The sequence below is a fragment of the Anser brachyrhynchus genome (assembly GCF_964034855.1).
Source record: "Anser brachyrhynchus genome assembly, chromosome: 26".
Taxonomy (NCBI): Eukaryota; Metazoa; Chordata; class Aves; order Anseriformes; family Anatidae; genus Anser; species Anser brachyrhynchus.
In genome coordinates, this window is record NC_137719.1 from 1,592,900 (window position 1) to 1,612,198 (window position 19,299).

Genomic DNA, 19,299 nt, shown 5'->3' on the forward strand with positions numbered 1-19,299 from the left:
CCTTAGGCTCAAGCTTAGACTCAGCTGCATTGAATCCACCCGTGCTCAGCCATGGATGAAAAGTACAGGTAAAGGAAAGGTTTGTGAAAGTTGAGCTGCATTTAGGAGTCTGACCTATAACCAGCTCATTCCACCAATAAACTCCGGGTGGTTTTCCTTTCCTTAGGATCCCCAGAGACTACACAGATCCTCACTTCCCTGCCCTCAAACCATCACACCAGGTAATTATTTTTTTTCTGGAATCCAACATGGGATGACTGCAAAATCACAGTGCCTTCCTCCAAATTGAGGGGTTCCTGGTGCAAACTGACCTACATCCAAGGCCATCTGCTCTTGCAATGATCAAATCTGATCAAAATGTTTCAAATCTGAAACTTGATAATTGGAGGTCTCAGCAAGGATCACAGTAGCCCTTTGCATTGGTCAAGTGGGGCTGGTGCCCACAGCCTTATGGAGGGATGGGCATCATGAAGAAGACCCCAGGGAGGACAATGCAACCTCCACAAGGCTTAGTCACCTTTAAAGCTGGGCTATCCAAGCCTCACTGTCATATTGCCCATTGCCTGCATGCCCTGAATGCCATGGCATCCCAAGACAACACATTTCTTGCATCCCAAAGTCTCTTTCCGGCATCTCTACCACCATTGGCACTGCAAGTCAGAGTCCCCCCATGCACCTATGGGACCCATGTCTTCCCAACACTCAGATCAAGAGGTTTCCAAAATGCCCATGAGATACATTTCACTTTCCATCATTTCAGAGTAACTTGCTCCCATTCATGGTTGTTTTCTGTGTGATTTCAGATGACCTTGAGAGTGCTGCTTCAGTGTTTAAATATTTTTTTACCTTTATAGGGATCTTGTTAGTAATCTGGCCATGAGGCTCAGAAGCCATTTAGAGAGACACTTCTCTATCGGGTCTAGGAGAAGCATCAGGAGCATCTGGGCTGGAAATGCCACACGCTCTTTTCTGTGAAGATCAAAAGTGTGAAGAGGCAAATAATTCCTTCGTGGCTCACAGTAGACCATAATGACGTGAAAAGGCTTGGCTGCGGCTCAGAAGTCTCTGTGATTAGGACAAGTGCACGTTAATTTAGTATAAACTGCACATTCCTCCACTTCCGCTGCAGATAGGCAAAACAACCTCTATCAAACCACGTCTGTTTCTGAAGAGCAGAGTAACTTCTTTGAAGATATTCTGCCCATTAAAAATTGAAGTGTTTATAGTGGCTGTATTTAAAAGATAGACTTTCCAATGAGGTCAGGTGGTCTGGAAATTCCCAAGTGCACAGGGGAAGCACGCAGCCTCTGGGAAGCAACATGGGCATCTTATGAGCTGGTTATGTGAGATAAGGATTTATTTTTATTAAAAAAAAAAAAAAGTAGGCTTTAGCAGTAGAAAGAGATAGCAATATGTTTAGAAAAGCACAGACCTGCCCATGTGGACAGACCTGTGGAAATTTTGCAGCCTTAAGGGCACATCCTCTCTGCTCAGCCACACAAAGCCCAGAGCTGCACCTGAACACTGGCAATACCCAAATACTGCTCTGGATTTCATGCACTTCCAGAGCTTCTGTTGGGGACACCAGAAATGAGATCTCCAAAAACTGAGTGATGCAAGGCCTAGATTTGCCTCCTCCTTTTCTTTTTGCAGGCTAGCCATGAAACCTTTTAGGGAAGGAGTAGCAGAGAATGGCTCTTCTGTTCCCAAAGCAGGGGTTGCTGCTCCTCTGTGCTGCAAAGGACATTAAAACACTCACAGAGGGTTGCTTAGGGGCTGCTTTTCACTTCAGCAGGATTTAAGCATTGATTCTGTAAGTGTGAAACTGGTACTATCATGTAAAAATACATATATATATATATGTATATATATACTATAAAAGGATAAGGATAAAGAATAAACCCAGTAGAAATATCTATTTCAGTCCTGTCCTGAGCATCATAGATTTGGAAGGTTGCTTCACCAAAAAGGCTTTTTTTTTTTGCCCCCTTGGTCCTTGCATGGCATAGCCATAGGTCACAAGAACATCCCCTTCAAGGAGATGGGAGAGCATGAAGGATAACCACAAAACACCCATGGGGTTTTCCTTTCCCTTTACATGTGAAAAGTATTTCCAGATTAGAGCAGACCTGAATGCATCTCAAGCTGCTAAACCATGCATTACGGACTGGAATCATGTCTTATAGGACATTAATTTTAGTCCTGCTCTCATTGTCTAGCATTCTTTGCCTTAGAGCAAAAATCTATTTTGCCCTTCTTAGGTATTTATCGTATGCATTTAGTAATTCACTTCCTTGTATCCAGGCATTTGGTAGGCGTGAGGCAAGAAAGTGAAATTACCCTTCCCACACTCTTTTCTTTGGATCCCGAGCCAGTCACACTTACACTGACTTATCCCCTCATATTTTATCAAAATCACATTTTTGGCATGATAGTAACTTTCTTTTTTTAGCTTGGCTACTGCAGAAAATAGCAAGTTGCTGTGGGAGGCGAGGTGGACGTGTGGGAAAAGTGTCCAGCCATTATTCAGGGTGTCTTACACAAACGGATGAAAAACAGCGAGAACATGTTGTTCTCCCCAGGAATGAGAGAGCAGTGTACGTCCTTCCCATAAACGGGAGCTGAATGATACCCCTAAAGCAGGCTGCGTTTAAGAATAAAAGACTGTGAAATTGAAACTTCTTATATAAATAACTCTCCAGAAAGGTGGGGAGAACGAAGGTCCACAGGCCTTCAGCCAAGCCCTGGAAGCAGTCGCACCACCTCGCTTTCTCTGTGTTTTCCTGCCACCTTGCTGCAGCACAGGGGTGCTACGGCGCCAGACCGTCCAACCGGCCCGGAGGAACAGCAGCCTCCAAGAGGCTTTGTCACATCCCGACAAAGTGAAGGCCAAAAGGGGGGCAGAAGGAAGCTGCCAGGGAAGAGATGGAGCACTCCTTTGGAAAAGTCCTCATCTATTCTAGCATGAAAAGCCCGCAAGGTTGGGTATTCCTACTTACGCAAGCAGATAAGTGTGATGAATACTGCTGAGAGGCTTCAGCTGGGACAGCTTCTTCCTTGGGTAACTCTCATTGCCAACAGCTCACTGTGTGCATGGTGTCCACATTCATTTACCATTCTGGTTGTTGTCCTACACAAGAGTTTTCTCCATAGGTAATTCCCATGAACGGAAGCGCTTAGCAGTTGATTGGGAACTTGGAGTCTAAAGAAATAGAGCTTATAATTTCAGCCAAATACACTGGCCAGGTAACAGCCTGAGTGATGTGGGTTTGGGTGTGATTTTCCCAACTGCTAGGCTCTAGAGCAGAGCAGAGAGGACTGCCGCTTGCGAGGCACCAGGGTGTGCTCAACCTCAGGCACACAGCCTACCAAGCTGAGAAACCCAACAAGCCCAGAGCTCAGCAAGAAGAAAGCATCCTGTTTACTCCTTGAGTCCACTATGTATGGAGGATTCAAAAAAGCCATTTTTCATGCATGACCCTGTCTGAAAGGTCTTGCTGTACCCCATGTGCAGCCAGCTCCGGTGAGCCCCGTCAGCGGCTGCTGGTGCAGCTTCTGAAAATTTGCTTTATCATGTGTAAAAACATGATGTGATATTTTGGCCTTCTTAACACAATACACTGATAACAGGAACTGGGAACAGGGGAACATTCTTTTAATCTCATCAGCTGGCCGAGATGCTGTTTGCCACGTCCAGGGAGCTATTTCCAAATGAGTGTATTTATAAACCAGCTAGTGAGGTGAGGGGCAAGTTTTGACCTCTTGTTAATGAAATAAAGATAAACATCGGCTTGGCATCTGCTTTCTGACCATGTGAGAGGTTAATTTTTCCTTTCCACAGCAGCGTTGCCTTGTTTCATTCCTCACCTCCATGATAAGGGTGGGCACAGGCTGCCGTCCAGCCTGAGGCTCCCCATGATCTCTGCATGCTCTGGATGAGCTCCGCACTTGATGCCAAGGGCCAGTGCAGGTTTCGAGACTGTTCCATGACACCTTTACCCTGCCTGTCCCTTCCCAGGCCTCAGGGGATAGATTTTCTACCACTGCCAAGAGTTTCTTTTGCATGAATCCACATTATTGAAGCTGCTAAAAATCTGGTGCTCGTTTTGAGTGCTAAACTCTATGGAAATGTGAATCCAAAAGGAATGAGGAAATCAGCCAAGCACCCCTAGGACAGTTGTTCCCAAGAGAACACAGGCCACACCGAGGAGGGAAAGTTCAAACACCCACTGGAAACTCTTGTGTTTTCACACCCTCAGAAAGGAGGTTTCCATAGGGGCGGTGGGAGCATCCTGATCCCTTGCTGCCTTCCTCCTATCCGATGTAAAGAAAGCTGCATGAACAAGTCTGAAATGGGGTTAAATCACATCTAGAGATTGCAGAAGACCTGGAATACAGGCTTAGAAAAGCATGAGCACCATAGGACTGGATCTTTCCTCTAGCTGGCAGTGATAGAGAAATGGATTATGGTCAAGGATAGCGCAAGAATTTATGGAAAAGCACCAGGAGATTAAATTGCTGTCATCCACTCTGACCTGCTTCTACTTACTCAAATATAAAGCCTCACTAATAATGGCAAACAGAATCATAGCAGACTCTTTCTTCCATTTTATTCGGCTGCTCAGAAACCACATGCAGGAACTCTGGCTGGGACAAAGCTCCCTGGCATCTTATCACAACATGGGGCTATAACGTGGTGAGAATCTATACTGTCTTTATGGAACACTGGTGAAGGGCTAAAACGATTAGATTGCTTTTTGCTTGACCTTCCATGTATCCTAGCGCCACATCCCTTTAGCTTCAACATGGGCAAGCAAGGAGTCCATTGCCATGAAGGTGACAAGGCAAAGGAATTTGCAGCAGAGTGCTCAGTGATCACCATTTGAGCCAAAATAATGAGGTCTTTTGCCTTGATGAAAGTAAAGCCATTGAGGCAACAGATTTTTTTTCTCCAAAACTCAACACAAATGTCATTATTTGAAAGCTTCGGAAAATGTTTGCAGAGCATATATGAAGCAGAGCCATACAAAGACTTGGGAGTCTTGAATCCCAATCTATTCTATAATATATTTTTTGGTCGTAAACTATATTGCTGATCTTGCCAGATAACCCTTCCTTCTATTAACTTTATACTAAAGGTTTTAGACCAGAAGTGTTTACAACATTGGTGTCTGTGGTGAAGACACTGGTTTCTTCCCTGAGACTCAAATGATGCAAAAGCGGGATGTTTACAAGCAGAAGATGGAAGTGCAACTCAGATGTCCACAGAGGTCCTGCTGCTTGCCAGTGGCTGCCCAGTCCCCCAGAGGCTGCTGCATTCCCACATATGTGCTGACCGCAGTGTGCAGCAGGGTCCGGCTTGGCTGACAACTCTATCTTCAGCGTCACTCCTTCCTCATGGAGAAAGTACAGGGGTTAATGCATCTCCAGAGTGCTCACTGAGGCCTTCATCTAAATTGTTTTCCTGTCCTGGAACTCATTAGCATTGCATGCAGCACCCTGAGCCATGCCAGGAGGGAACCTGTGGCAGCCCCATCAGGAAGGACATGTCCTGCGAAGCATGGCCCCCTCCCTCTGCCGTTAGCTCAGCACGTGTTGCTTGTCTCCATTGCTCTAATTAGGGAGGACAGAGGAAGTGCAAGATATGCAATCAATGTTATTGGGCTAAATCTGAAGCTGGTGTAATTCATTGGTTGGCAGAGGAATGCAAAAATTAACAATGTGAGCTAGAGAAATCCCAAGGGAGAAGGAGTGAGTTCAGATAGGAAAGCAAAAGTGGTTAACTTTAATCACTGCTATCCCTGCAAGATTGACTTCAAAACTGGTGCAAAACTATAAGTGAAATTCTGGATAGCAGCTTAAATGTGACTGATGTCATGCTACTTTGTGCCTACCCCAGCAGCAAACAACTGATTTAAGCCAAAATCAAATCTGCTCAACAGCTGGGTCAGCCCATTATTCTCCTAAGCATGTTTGTCTCAGTTTCCCACAGATCCCTACTCTCATTTTAACCCATGGGGGAATTTGGATTGGAATTTCTTAGTGAACAGTTATGCCAGCTACAAATAATTGTAGAAATGCTAGAAAGGGGTAGCATTTTTTTTTTTCCTACAGTAAGATACTTGCTCTGCTTACAGTTCAGATGGCATATGTTTCAGTCTGTAGGGCTCTCTGTATCAGTATCTCAAGCTAGACATCTAAAATCTGGCAATGGTAGAAATGATTGAAGCACATTCAGTATTACAGGATAATTGGTTTCGCTTTCACACTCTGCCAAATCTTTGTATTTCAACTTTGCCTGATTAGCCAGTGGTGACAGCTCAGGAAATGGATTCCACCAAATCTCACAACAACTGATCTAAAATGCTCTAATCTCTGGAAAGATAAGGAGTTGCTACAGCAAAGCCAACATAAACCTGAGAGCTATGGAAGGTTGGATTGTTGTTTAGCCTCTGTTGCTAGTTAGCTACTGTACTTGATTTCAAAGATCACCCTGTATTTAAACCTTCTCACTTAACTCAACACATATCTTTTCAACACCATCTGAGGCTCGGCATCCTGGATAGCATCAGCCACACAAAGCTGAAGGACATTGTTTGGGGAGCTCAGCACTGCAGTGAGCATCTCCTCATCCTAAAGTCACTGCAGATACATCAGGCAGCAGCTCCTGTGAAATGTAGTTATTGCTAATATCGAATTAATAGTACTGCAGCTGCTCATTTAAAATAAAATACTGTGTATTTTTTTCATTGGCCATATCTTGGGCCGTCATAGAAAATGTAATATTTGGAGCTAGCGAAAAAAAAAACAGTTCCCACTTCTTTTCAGGAAGCATTGCTCTATGTCACGGAAATCCATTCCTCTCATATCATTTCCTTTATTGCAACCATGTTGATTACTTTTATCCCCCATATTTCCTTTGTTTACTTTAAAAAATGCAATCAAAGATCCGGCTAAACCCTTGAAGTGCTGAGCAGGAGGTTGATCAATTTGCCTTGTAAACAGAATCACATTGGGCACATATCCAACAGCGTAAAACAAGCAAGCAAACTTCCTATTTCAAACGTAAGCTCATTTGGCGTGCGCTGTATGTGACTTATCACCCACTGGATAAATTACTGTGTATACGTTAGCAACTATCTTTTATATTTTCTGGCATTGTTCGCTCCAAAAAGTAGTTCAGTTTGCTGGAGTAATGCAGCTGTATCCTAAAGAATTTTGTCCACAATGCTGTGTGGTGAGATGGGGTTGGATGTAGAAAATTTCACTGCTAATTGCTTGCTGAAATTCTGCTTTTATTGATGTGAAGTGATGCCTTGAGAAGCAGTAGAGTGAGTTGGCATTTACTAACATGCATCTGAAAGCAAATGTGCTCAGTTGCTGCAGAAGATCTTAGCAAGACCTCAGCATGGAGAGCTGAATCACCTTCCACTATTCATCTTCTTGACAGGGATATCAAAAGTTGGACTTTTTCCCCCATTTTATCTGGGAAAAGTAGCAATAATTCTAATGGCTGCTCCTTCTACTGTTTTGATAGCCTTTGTGTTTCCTCACAACGTCTGCTCCTGTGCGCAAGCTGCAGATACTGCATGCTGCAAGTCCTGGTCACCAGGGAACAGCTTGCAGAGATGCAGCCTGAGAAAAAGCTTATCTTTGAGTGAAAGTGGTTGCAGAGTGATAGAGGGCTATGAGGAAGAGCAAGGCAGGGGAGAACGGTTGGAGGAGAGTGAGGCAAGAAGCCCAGCAGCCAGATTTGTGCCCAAAATATGCCCAAGGTTCACAGGTCATTCAAATGTTCTGCAATCATTTGAAAGCATGTCCCTGCATTGGGGTGTGTAAGTGAGATAACTCTGGTAAACCTGCCTGCTCTTTGAAAATTTCTGGCTTTATGGTTCAAGGAAAAAGATTTTTATTTTTTCTCATGTATGTTTCTATTTCAGTGGGCTTGTAGTGCAAAATGTACCTTTTTCTTCTTATTGAGAAGATGTGTTTAAGGGAGGTCATTTGCACAGCAGCGAGTTTTAAAGTCCGTGTTTATTAGGAAATGTCTGGGGGTGTTAGGCCGTGAGCTCAGGTTCTCTTTGGGTTCAGGCGGTGCCATCTACACCAGTGACCACACATGGGTGCTTTGCGCTGCTTCTAAATCAGTTTACTAACAGGTGGACACAAACGTGCCTCATTTTGGCTGAAGGAGGTTCAAGGTGGACGCACTTGGGATGTCTTTCATCTGTCCTTATTTAGGCTTCTGAACTCTAGAAATCAAAGCACGTGTGTGTGGCCCCTTTACTTGCAGGTAAGAGAAAGGGGTATCACCCTGCGCTGCCTCTCCTCATCCAGCATTGCTGCCTGAGAGGGCTCACGTGGTTTCCGTGTCATGAAGAGGCTTAGCCTCAAATGTTCCCCTTCTCACACCCAGGTAAATCACACCTTGTTACCCTGTTTGGGTCAATACAAGAGAAAAAAACACATTTCTACCTTAGACTTAGAAGAAGGAATCGAGGGTAAGGCATGGGTCATGATTTGTGGCTGGTTTCTGCTTTCTGCAACAATGGCACCTCCCTAACAGCTCTTCACTCCTGACATTGCCTGTGCTAGAAATACATAGCGCTGGCCAAAATGCCTGGGCCAAGCACTAATATTCAACAACAATACGTTCCATATAATAAACTTCTTCTTCCAAGGAGTGTTGATAAGAATTTCCATTTTTAGTCGAGGGCAAATGAGCCATTCAGCCTTTATTGGTTGCTGTTGCAATTGAAGAAGGAGCAGAAGCTAATTTTTTTACTTTTCCTGTAAATAGTGCATTAATGAAGACAGATGGGTCAGCAGTATAAACAAAACCTCTATCTCAAGCTAGTTTTGTTCTGGCTTTGTTTCCCGGTATAGTAAGCAAACTACCACCACCCCGGTTCCCATCCTATTAACAGTGTTTGCACTCCAAATGTTGAACTGGGTTATAAGGAAGTTTAAATTAACCCTGGGCTGTAGTTTTTCAAATGCATGAAGCAGATGTTCAAGTGCCAGGGAATCCTCCTTTCTTTCTCTTTTTAAAAACAAGTAATGGATTTTGCTGGGGTTTGGCTCAGTGTTTTGGATAGAAAATGAAAATACTTTGCTGAACCTCTTCCATTGTGCTGTAGGTAAGCCAGGCACAAAACTGCCAATGGTTGTTAAAAACTCCTTTTTTATTTTATTTTATTTTATTTTATTTTATTTTATTTTATTTTATTTTATTTTATTTTATTTTATTTTATTTTATTTTATTTTATTTTATTTTATTTTATTTTATTTTATTTTATTTTATTTTATTTTATTTTATTTTATTTATTTCTATTTCTAGGCTGCTGGAGCTTCTGGTTTGCTTTGGCCTCTGAGCAGTTTAAGAAGGGCAGTGCAATATCTGGAGTTTGGGAGAAGAAGATGGACTTAGTTTTTGGCTGCAGTTTTGGATGATGGTTGCTTTGGGAGATGATTTTTCCTAAGTTACCTCATTTTTGGGGAGGTTGATCCTTATGCTTTTAGCTCCAAAGCTGCTCCTCACTTGTCAGGGCCCACTGTCTTTGGTAAGAGAAGAGATATAGGTCCATGATATCCTTTTTTTTTTTTTTTTTTCCTACAGAGACTTATGTTTTGGCACTTGCAAATGGGAGCAGCAAAGATTTGAAGCTGTTTGAAAGCCTGCTACTATAGAGGCTTTCTCTTCACAGACCAGAGTGTGTTAAGGTTTAATTGCAATCTTAATTTTGGAGTTTGGCACATTTGCTTTACGTGGCCTAAAGGAAAAGTTAAGGACCTTAGAAGCAGAAGAACACCCTCCTTGGAAGGGAGACAAGGCTGGTGTATGTGCCAAGGAAGGTGATGAACAGTGATGTGGTGGCCTGGGCCAGCATAAGCCACTGCCAGGCTGCTGCTTCTGCAAGCAGCGCTGTGGGGAGAGGTGATGCCCTGCTTCCCTGCCAGGACAGCACGGGGCCCTGCCCCTTCTGCTCAGGCTCTGCCAGCTGTCCCAAACAGCCCATCTGCCCAAAGCAAGGGGTCTGTCAGGGCCAGGACAGAAAAATCTGTGCTGAACTTCCAAGCTTTAATGCTCAGAAAGCTGGGAATTGGTATCTTCCATCACCCAGGCAGGGCACAGCAGCCAGAGTGAGCGTGGGCTCCAGGAACTGTAGCCAAGGAAGTGATAATGAAAGAAAGCTTTGGGGAGAAATTTACTTGAGTAAGGTTTAGTCCATGTGCAGAGAGCTAAGAGATATGGATCATTTAAGGGAACCTCAGACTTCCAAGCGCTTCTTGAAATCTGGCATTGGTGCTGCGTTTGCACAGGAGACACAGATGTCATGATTTCTCCAAAGGCCCAGGAATGAGTGAGATGTCTTGAAGTTCGTGCTCTTCTGGAGGCATCATGTGTGTTGATTTAAGAGTAGCAATCCAAGACCAAAGCTCTAATCGCAACTCCCTTGCTGATATGTTATCCAGGCTTTTCCTCTCTTGTTTTTTTTTCTTTTATTTTTATCGTTTTTTTTTTTTTTTTTTTTTCCTGTTCCTTCCCCTTTGCCTGTCCTGTCTGTTTTGACTGTAAGCACTGCCTGGCATTTTATTCAGCGTTCACCATAACAAGGACTTCACATCTACTTCCATTGTCATACATATTCATTTAGAAACAGATGAAGGTGAAATGATTTTCATTGATTCAATTGATATTGATTTTGATGAGAGAGGGTTGCTGCCTCCTTTGGTTGCATGTGATAATTCGGAGATGGATGTATAGAAAGATACTTCCATACAGAATTTACATTTTTCCAAACCTTTCTAAAATTACTTTTTGTTTTTAAGCTTTGTCAAACATCTGCTAGTATCAGATCAGAATGATCAGAAATGAAAGGAAAATCAATGCATATTATTATTTAATGTGAGAAATACATTCTTTTAGAAACAGAAGAAGTCACAGTACTAATGTAGATGGATGGAAAGAAGGAAAAAGGAAGAAGTGAAGAAACAAAGAAAAAGTAAACATGCACTAGGATATTCTTTCAGGGACTTCTCACTGACAGTACCAGAACATACAGCTTGGTAGTACTGTCTCTTGTGATACACTCACCATATTATTTGTGTGCCATATTTATATGGACAGGTGTGTTGAAAGCTAAGAAATAAGAAGATTCCGACTTTGCAGAAACAACCTCAATTTGCTACTTAAGGAAAACTGTTTATAAAATAGCAGTCCCCAATTTTATGTGCTATTCTTCCTGATCTCTTCTATCTTACTACTTGAACATCCAGCAAATGTCTTTGCCAAATTATTTTCAAAGGTACAGTAAAGGTAAGGTGAGGTTTTGCTAATAAAGCAGGCATACAATCTTAAGAGGTGCACATTAAAAAATGAAATACTATTCTCCATAGTTTTGAGATGATGAACAACACAGTTGCAGCTGAAGGATTCAGGAGATGCTCAGTTTTCTCCTGAAATAGCGCAATAGGATATTTTTGTTTTACTGCTCATGCTTTACTGCTTGTCTTCACAAAGTCTGGCTGAAATCCCCTTTGATCATTGTTTCATTATAAAGGTTACTAATACCAAAAAGCTGGCTGACACCTGATCCTAAATAGGCACATTAGATATTTCTATGTTCATACATGCAGGTTTCCTTACTGATAAAACTACACGCCTGCCCACATTTGCACTGTACCATAATACTCTGCATCCCATCAACTCTGTTACAAAACGTCTGTGACAATAAGAGAGTGTGAAAGCAGCCACTCTGATTTGCTATGTGGTCACAGGGAAATTTATAGTGATTGCAGGTGATTAGAGTGGGTGACTTATTATTTTTAAGGCCTAGGTCCTCTTACATGCTTCTCAGAAATGTTAAAGGACAGTGGTACAAAAGCACGCCGGCTAGATCACTGCCACAGGAAGAGTTGCAGAAAAGAGATGATAAAAGCAAATGTCGGATTATCTCCCTAATGCTGGATTATCACTCCTAACAAGGTGAACGGTTTGTCTTGGCAAATGGCTTCATAGGAATTGTGGATAGTTTTGAAAGGTTCTGTGTGGCGACACTTCAGCCGTTGGCTGCAGCAGTTCATGTCAGCAGAACGAAATATCACACCTCTTATGAATTCTTTTAACATAGCATTAACTACAGACTAAGATTGCAGAGTAGCTCAGGGGAAAGGTCTGTGAGCAGTGTCAGCCACTTGCAGGGTGAGATCCTGAGCAGGTGTAAAGTAATATAGCCCCGTGGCACAGCTCACTATCTGGAACCATGCAGCACAAGAGTGGAGTCTGTATAACTCTACAATAAACTACATAGCTGACCACTTAAAGCAATGATACCACTGCAAGAGTTGTTATACACTGAACAACACCATACATGCTTCAGAATGCTGTTTAAATTATTGCAGTGAACAGTTCTGTAAGCAAGGGAGATAACTGTGGTATACAGTATTCACAGATATCTAAGGCAGAAAAAAAATCAGCAACTGCAATCTCTGTGCAGCACAACTCAGTAAAGAGATTCCATGTACAATAGTATCGGTACAAGGTTTTTATCCAAGTGGGATTACATACAAGCACAAAAATAAAACATTCTGTATTCTACATTATAATACAAAGGCAGGCAGTCAATAAATAGGTCAATAAATTATGGGAAGCACAGAAGAGTATGTGTGAAAATAGGTATGTGTGAAAACCAGGAAACTGTTTTTAGTTGGTGCATGATAATGTCTTTTGTGTTCATTCCCATGAAGTGCTATAGTGATTCTTTCAAAGGCCTTTATCACCTCCAGTGAAGATAACTTTCCCTTAAAAGTGTAAAACAGATGCAGGGACAGTACAGTAGGCTCTGGTACAGGCTAAAAGAGTCAGCGTCACTTACACTTTCCAAAGAATCTGACAAATTTGCAGCTTAGTATAAATAAAGTGACGGGTCTATTGTTTTTCAGCTCCGACACCTTCTTATCACCAGAATTTGTTGCAGAAGACTGGAAGAAACATGGCATGTGACTCCATCATATATAGTTTAAGGGGGGGGGGGGGGGGGAAGGGGCAATACCTTTATGAATTGACAAATTCAGCACATACATAAAGGAAAGATCCTCTCTATCTAGCTGGTGCAAAGGGGTTTCCTTTTCTGTCTAGCTCTGTGCAGACAGTGCAATACTACTTGGCCATTTGAATTGTATTAAATAGGTGTTTTTTATGTAGCTTACCGGACTGGGCGGGGGGACTAGTTTTGTAACTGGTATAAACGTACAATTTCAAGGATTCAAGAGATTTACTGCTCTTATTTCTGCCACCAAAAGCTCTGACCCTTGAGGGACAGCACATGGATAAAGGAACAAAGCCAGTGCTGCTTTACACAGGGTGCTTTTGTAATAAACATGCACAGGGGGAATTTCTTGCCATTGCATGTCAGAGCACTGCAGACACCTGGCATTGCTCCTGGGCTCATTGCTTTAGTAAGAAAAATGGGAAAGGGAATGGTTCCCTTTTGCTCCAAATGCCAAATCATCCCTGCCATGATATCTTTTACTTTTAACTGAGACAGGGAAAGATAAAAGAAAGGATTAAGAAAAAAAGAAAGAAGTCTAAAGTCTTGTTCCTTAGTGATTTAGGAGCCTGTGTTTTATCAGGTAAGATCTATAGAGATAAATTTTCAAAGAAAAATCTGATCATATAAAGATCCTTATAAAGATTTTACACACAAATAAAAAATTTAGGAGTGTATTGTCCATAATTTTAGCAGCTCTGGGAAACTCTATAGATGCCAATCAATATTTACAAAGTACAAAAATATGCCTTTATTCCTGTGAATTTGAATGTGCCCCTTCTGGTGTGAAGAGCCTACCCAAACAACCCAGTGATCCGCACTATGCTCTGATACGAAGAGAGACTTGGCCATAATTTGGGCAGCAAAGAATAGCAAGAAGCAAGCAATGGAACAAAATATACATTCCCTACAGTCATATGACTTGCCAATTCCCCATGACAGGAAACATACAATTATCTGTACATGCCTCATTAAATAACCTTATTAAATAAGAAATCTGAAATGTACAAATTTACAGACTGAATCATTAAATACTTCCCGTGTGCACTCTCCTGTGCATGTGTTCCCTGCTACTATCTGCAGCCACACTCTGATACCACCATGCCTTCATATTTGAACTTGTAGGTGACCACCCCTGCATCTAGGTAGAGAATAGAGATAGGATCAAGTTTGGTTGGCACGCAGCAGGCCTTGGAGGCTTTCTGGGGATTCTTTAAGTGAACTAAAGTCTGGACAATGGCATGTTTTGTTGGTGTGACATGCTCTGTCAAGGGGTAGGCGCATACTCCATGGCACTCATAAGCTTCATATCCCGCTGGAGCGATGATCCAGGAATCCCAGCCAATCTCCTTGAAATCTATGTAGAGTGGAGTCTTTTTGCAGTAGTTGCCTTTTGCGTTCCTCCGGATTCGGGCAGTAGAGTCATATATGATGTTGGAACGCATCTGGAGCAGTGCCTCCTCACCAGGGTGGCCATGGAAATTACCAACCTCCAGGTTCTCCAAGTCCAGGAGCTGCTCATGGTCTATCATTTCGTTCAACTCTTGCTTCTCCTCTTTTTTGTCATTGCTTTGGTCATCAGAGAACACAATCAACAGGGGCACATGCTTAGCCTCAGAGTTGATGTCGATATCGAGTTTCCCCTCTCCATTCTGCTCCTCCCCTTCCCTGCTCTCAATATGAACTTCCAGTCGGTGCGTGGTCAGCCCTGCCCTTCGCCAGCGCCTGATGGCTTCGGTGACCTCAAAGCTTTCCCACTCACTGCTTGTGCCATAGATCTGTCTGGATGCCAGCGCCACTATCTTTCTTTCTTCTTCTACCCCCATGTGGTCGTTTTCCAGCACTTCAAAAATTGTGACTTTTCGGTCAAGCCCATCATAGAGCATTTGGTCCCGTTCTACCAAGGTGTAGAGCCTCAGCTCTGCCATGGTGATTTCTTCATGGTGAGGGATGGTCACATTGAATAGAAGGGGGTATTTCCGAACTCCTGTAATACCAATTGGGTGGGAAGCCAGATCTGGAAATGACAAAGATCATGCATTTTAGAAGGGTCAATACATCCAGTAACACATGCACTGAAGTTCATCTGACATGTTTTGCCTTGCTGGGTTTCAATGAAATAATTTCAGGTGAGTGTTTTTTCATCACTTCCTAAAACTGTACTTGGAAAAAAGGCCAACTTCATTCTAGATGTTTAAGGACAGAGAGATTGCAGATATGATAAAGCCCATAAACTTGGATTTAAAGATTCTCTTTCTGCTCCAAGTCTTCCAGGGACTTCCTTGTCACCTGGAAGGATTTCATGTTAAAAATATATTGCCTAATACTGAAAAGATATCAATTCTAGGTTGCTCTGTGGTACCTGCTTAACAAATGAGGAAAAACAGCAAGTGTAGGATAGGAAGGGTAGAAGGATATGGCACTGGAGTGAACATGAGACAGATAAGCTGCATATGCAAGAACAGCAGGCTGTATCTTGGTCTGCTTAAAGTTTCCGTGCTAGCAACTATTCCCTTCCAGTGAAATGTCCCTCACCAATGGAGAGGGGCAATCACAAAGGGAGGAAAAGTCTCTTGGGAAACTGTAAAGGCTCCTGGTTAGGAAGAACAGGCAGCAAACACCCAAAGTGACCTGCCAATCAACAGAAATCCTGCTACAGACTCAATGGGTTTCAAGTGAGCAAAGTCAAACAGCTGTACTCAGTCAGGCACTTTTGGCAGCTTTAGTTAATAACATGTATAAGAAGAACATAATATCTGCTTGTCATTCAGACTGTCTGTCCTATCTGTGTTGTTTGTTTATACATAGGCAATATGCATTTCTTCAGGCAATGCCCGAGTCTTAGCTAACGACTATGTATTTGTTGCTGAATTACTGTGCTGTCTACTTGTAACTCAGAAGACAGATTAGGACGTAGACACTATGTGTAACATTTCTGCAGAGGCAAACTGCTTGTGATCTACTACTATCTTCATCTCTGACTTCTCCAGTTTTGATATGTTTGTAGAAAAGTGACACTGATAAAGCTGCAAGTATTGGCCATGCTCCATCAGTGCACTTAAGCAAGCAGTTAACTTAAGCACATGAGCTGTCCTACTGACATGAGGAAGGTTTTGAGGCACCTGCCTTTTTCTTTCTTTCTTTTTTTTTTTTTTCCTTTTTTGCACTTCCATCCATTCATAAAAAAAAAAAAAAGTGCCATTCTGCTTGCATCTCTCTACCTGTCTATTGATAAGGTGGGAGCTGAATACGTTCCGCACTTCACCAGGGTAGGAACACACTACACAGGGTAGGAGAGCTGAAGGGCAATGCTATTCAAGCACAGGGATGTTTAGCTTTAATCTCTATGCTGGAAGTAATTGAGTAATTGTTGGGATTTCCTTGACCTTGGTATGCTAAAGCAAGTCTTCAGTCATTACAGATGACAACAGGGTGGAGAAATGCCACCTGACTATACAGAAAATGAGCATGAGCAATTCTCTAGGATGGAGGGCAAGGCTACACCACATGTAAGAACATGGTTGAGCACTAGCAGGGCAAGAAAAGAGTTCATGTGTAAGTCAGGATGTGACCTTGCTCTTTAATTAGAAAGGCCATGGGGTGAAATACCTTATTGTTACCAATAGTAGGGTCAGGAAGAGTGATCTGGAGTCCATAGGAAAAGAAACATTTCCCTTAAGACCTGTACTTAAGTTTTAAGAACAGATAGAATATTACAGCCCCATTTGCAATGGAGACGTTATGCATGGGTTAAAACAAAGAACTACTTCCAGCCATGCAACATGTTATAACATCTTTATAACAATAACAAATTTAATATAGTAATCAATGAATACCATTACTGCTAGTTTTCAGTAAGCAGGTGAACAAAAAATTCCACGGGATAATCCATTTCTACTGTCTTGACCACTACAGTAGTACAAGTAATTCATTTCTCTATCAAAAAGTTATTTTGGCATGAAAGAATGGTTCCCAGTTTCACAAATTGTCAAGATAGAAAAAAAACCCCACACATTAATTGCATCACTCCTTTAATGCATGTGTTTATGAAGCTGTGTTAATATCAGTATCCTCACTTTGCATCTTGCTGTTTTGGATTAGAAGAGGTGAGAGAAAAACTGAAATGACAGACAGTTACGCTAAGTTTACCCTATCTGGTACAGAACTTTTGCTGCGATGACAAAGACATTGAATGTGATGCTTACAGAAAGGCACAGAACTGTGAACCACTACTTGTATTACTCAAGAAAAGGTCAGTCTGTAGAGTTTGCAATGCTGCAAATCAGAAAGAATTTTGGTTTTGCCACTGGAATAATTTCAGATTTACTTCACTAAACCACGTTGTATTTTATTGTTCAGCATAGTTTAAATTTGCCAAATTTTATCACATTTATTTCTTCTGAATAATGCAAAATGAGAAAAGAACAATAGGCATTCCAGCATATGTCTGCATTTATACTGATGCACAGTGACAGGCACAGCTCTTGAGGTGAATAACTGTTCACCAGTGGGTGTAACTGGTGTGCCATTCATCTTTCAATAAATTCCTCCACACTGGAGAAAAGAATACATAAAAAAGATTTAAACCACAATGCAGTGCCTCTACAAACCATAAACATGTTGCCAATAAGGAGTGTCTGGGCCTGGCAGAATGATAGAGCAGAGCAGAACAGAGCTGATGGATTTTCTCGTCACATCTGTGTTGCCAAACTGAAATAACTTGTGCACCATCTCTCCTTATACTTCATTATTTTTAAATTGCAAATGTTAGAAACAAACAAAAGTCAACCAACCAACCAAAAAAAACCAATGATATTACCTGATATACTTCATTAAGTAGACTAGTGAAGTAGGAGAGAAATCCCATGACAGTTTGAATAGTAGCATATATCTCTAAGTTGTTAAAAATAATTAATTAACGCACTTGTATTTGCCAAGTGGAATAACTGGTATTTGGAAATAGTTAGCTGAAAAACATTTTTACCTGTAAAACCTGTAATGATGCAAATAGCTATTGACAAGTTATTGAATGTTAGCACTGAAACGTTATCTTGACCTTCCTGAACTGAAGGGAAATGCTGAAGCAGAAACATTTTTTTTTTTTAATAGAAAATATTCTACTCCCCTAAAGTAAAACCTAAGCGTTATCCAAAATTCTGCTTCACGTATTTCTGTATATTTTCTGAACTATGCTCAGATGTCAGAGGAAGAAAACATGATGAATCCTGTGAAGATCAATAACGAGAGGATATTAACAGAAAGCCATATTTGGTTAAGCTCTCAATATGAAAATACTGCACATTTGAACAATGTGTAAAACAATTTCTTGCCTTAATTTCAAATATTAATGAAGGTATCCAGTTGAAAATCAGGCAGATAATTGCAAAAGATGGGTGTCATTCTAGGGATAATGAAAATGTACCCAAATTATAGTTAGTGCCATACAAACACCAAAGGAACATCTTCTTCCCCCAAAACCTTACAATCTCAAAAACAGAGGACAAGGGATCTATCTTGCAGCAAGCTGTATCTGGCTTACATTGGTACATACAGTATTAGTTGTCTATTTCCGATGGTGGCCTCAATGAATGGCAGTTTTTCCTCTTAGTGCAGTTCCTGCTCAATGCCTCGTAAATACATTTCATGTTGACTACAAGGGTGCTTATTTCTATTTGCTTCCTCTAGAGATGCACATATCTTACCTTCATTTTTGAAGCTCCTAATAATATTTGCGGATGGCATAGATGTCCTATCAGTGGCAAACTTGTTGTACAGCTCTAGCATGTACTCTGGTGGGTCCACCTTGGCCGTTTCATGCAGGGGAATGTCAGAGAGGTTCAACGTCTTCAGGAACTCATTCTTCATATTCTGAAGCAGCGTGTTGAAATCAACACCATCCTGCTCGGAGAGGATCTCATCGAAAAGAGGCACGTCTTCCTCCAGGGAAGAGTGCTCCAAGCTCAGGATGGGACTGCAAGCAGCAAAGTGAACCAAGAGACAGAGGACAGCCCACAGCTGGAGGACTACAGAATCCATGGCTTCGGCTTCGCTCTAGTCTCCAACCACACTCAACAAGCTCTAGCTCTCGTGTGGGCTAAGTGGCGGTTTTATCCCCTGGGTTATATGCCGCTTGTGTCACAGGGAGATGACAAGTTTGGAAGCTCTTGTCTTGAAACTTGTGATCCGTCCTCTCTCTCCCCCTTCCCCCTCCCCAAAACCAGGTCTCAGTAATTGGATATGGCTTGCT

General features: G+C 42.0%; 1 protein-coding gene across 1 annotated transcript; it reads right to left on the minus strand.

Moving 5' to 3' along the window:
* Window positions 1-74: 74 nt before the first annotated feature.
* Window positions 75-19,292, minus strand: BMP10 (bone morphogenetic protein 10). Its single transcript, XM_080568355.1, has 2 exons — window positions 18,755-19,292; window positions 75-15,069 (listed from the first exon to the last, which is right to left on the minus strand). The coding sequence occupies exons 1-2, from the start codon at window positions 19,086-19,088 to the stop codon at window positions 14,126-14,128; spliced, it is 1,278 nt and encodes a 425-aa protein (XP_080424481.1). The 5' UTR covers window positions 19,089-19,292; the 3' UTR covers window positions 75-14,125.
* Between the last annotated feature and the right edge of the window lie 7 nt (window positions 19,293-19,299).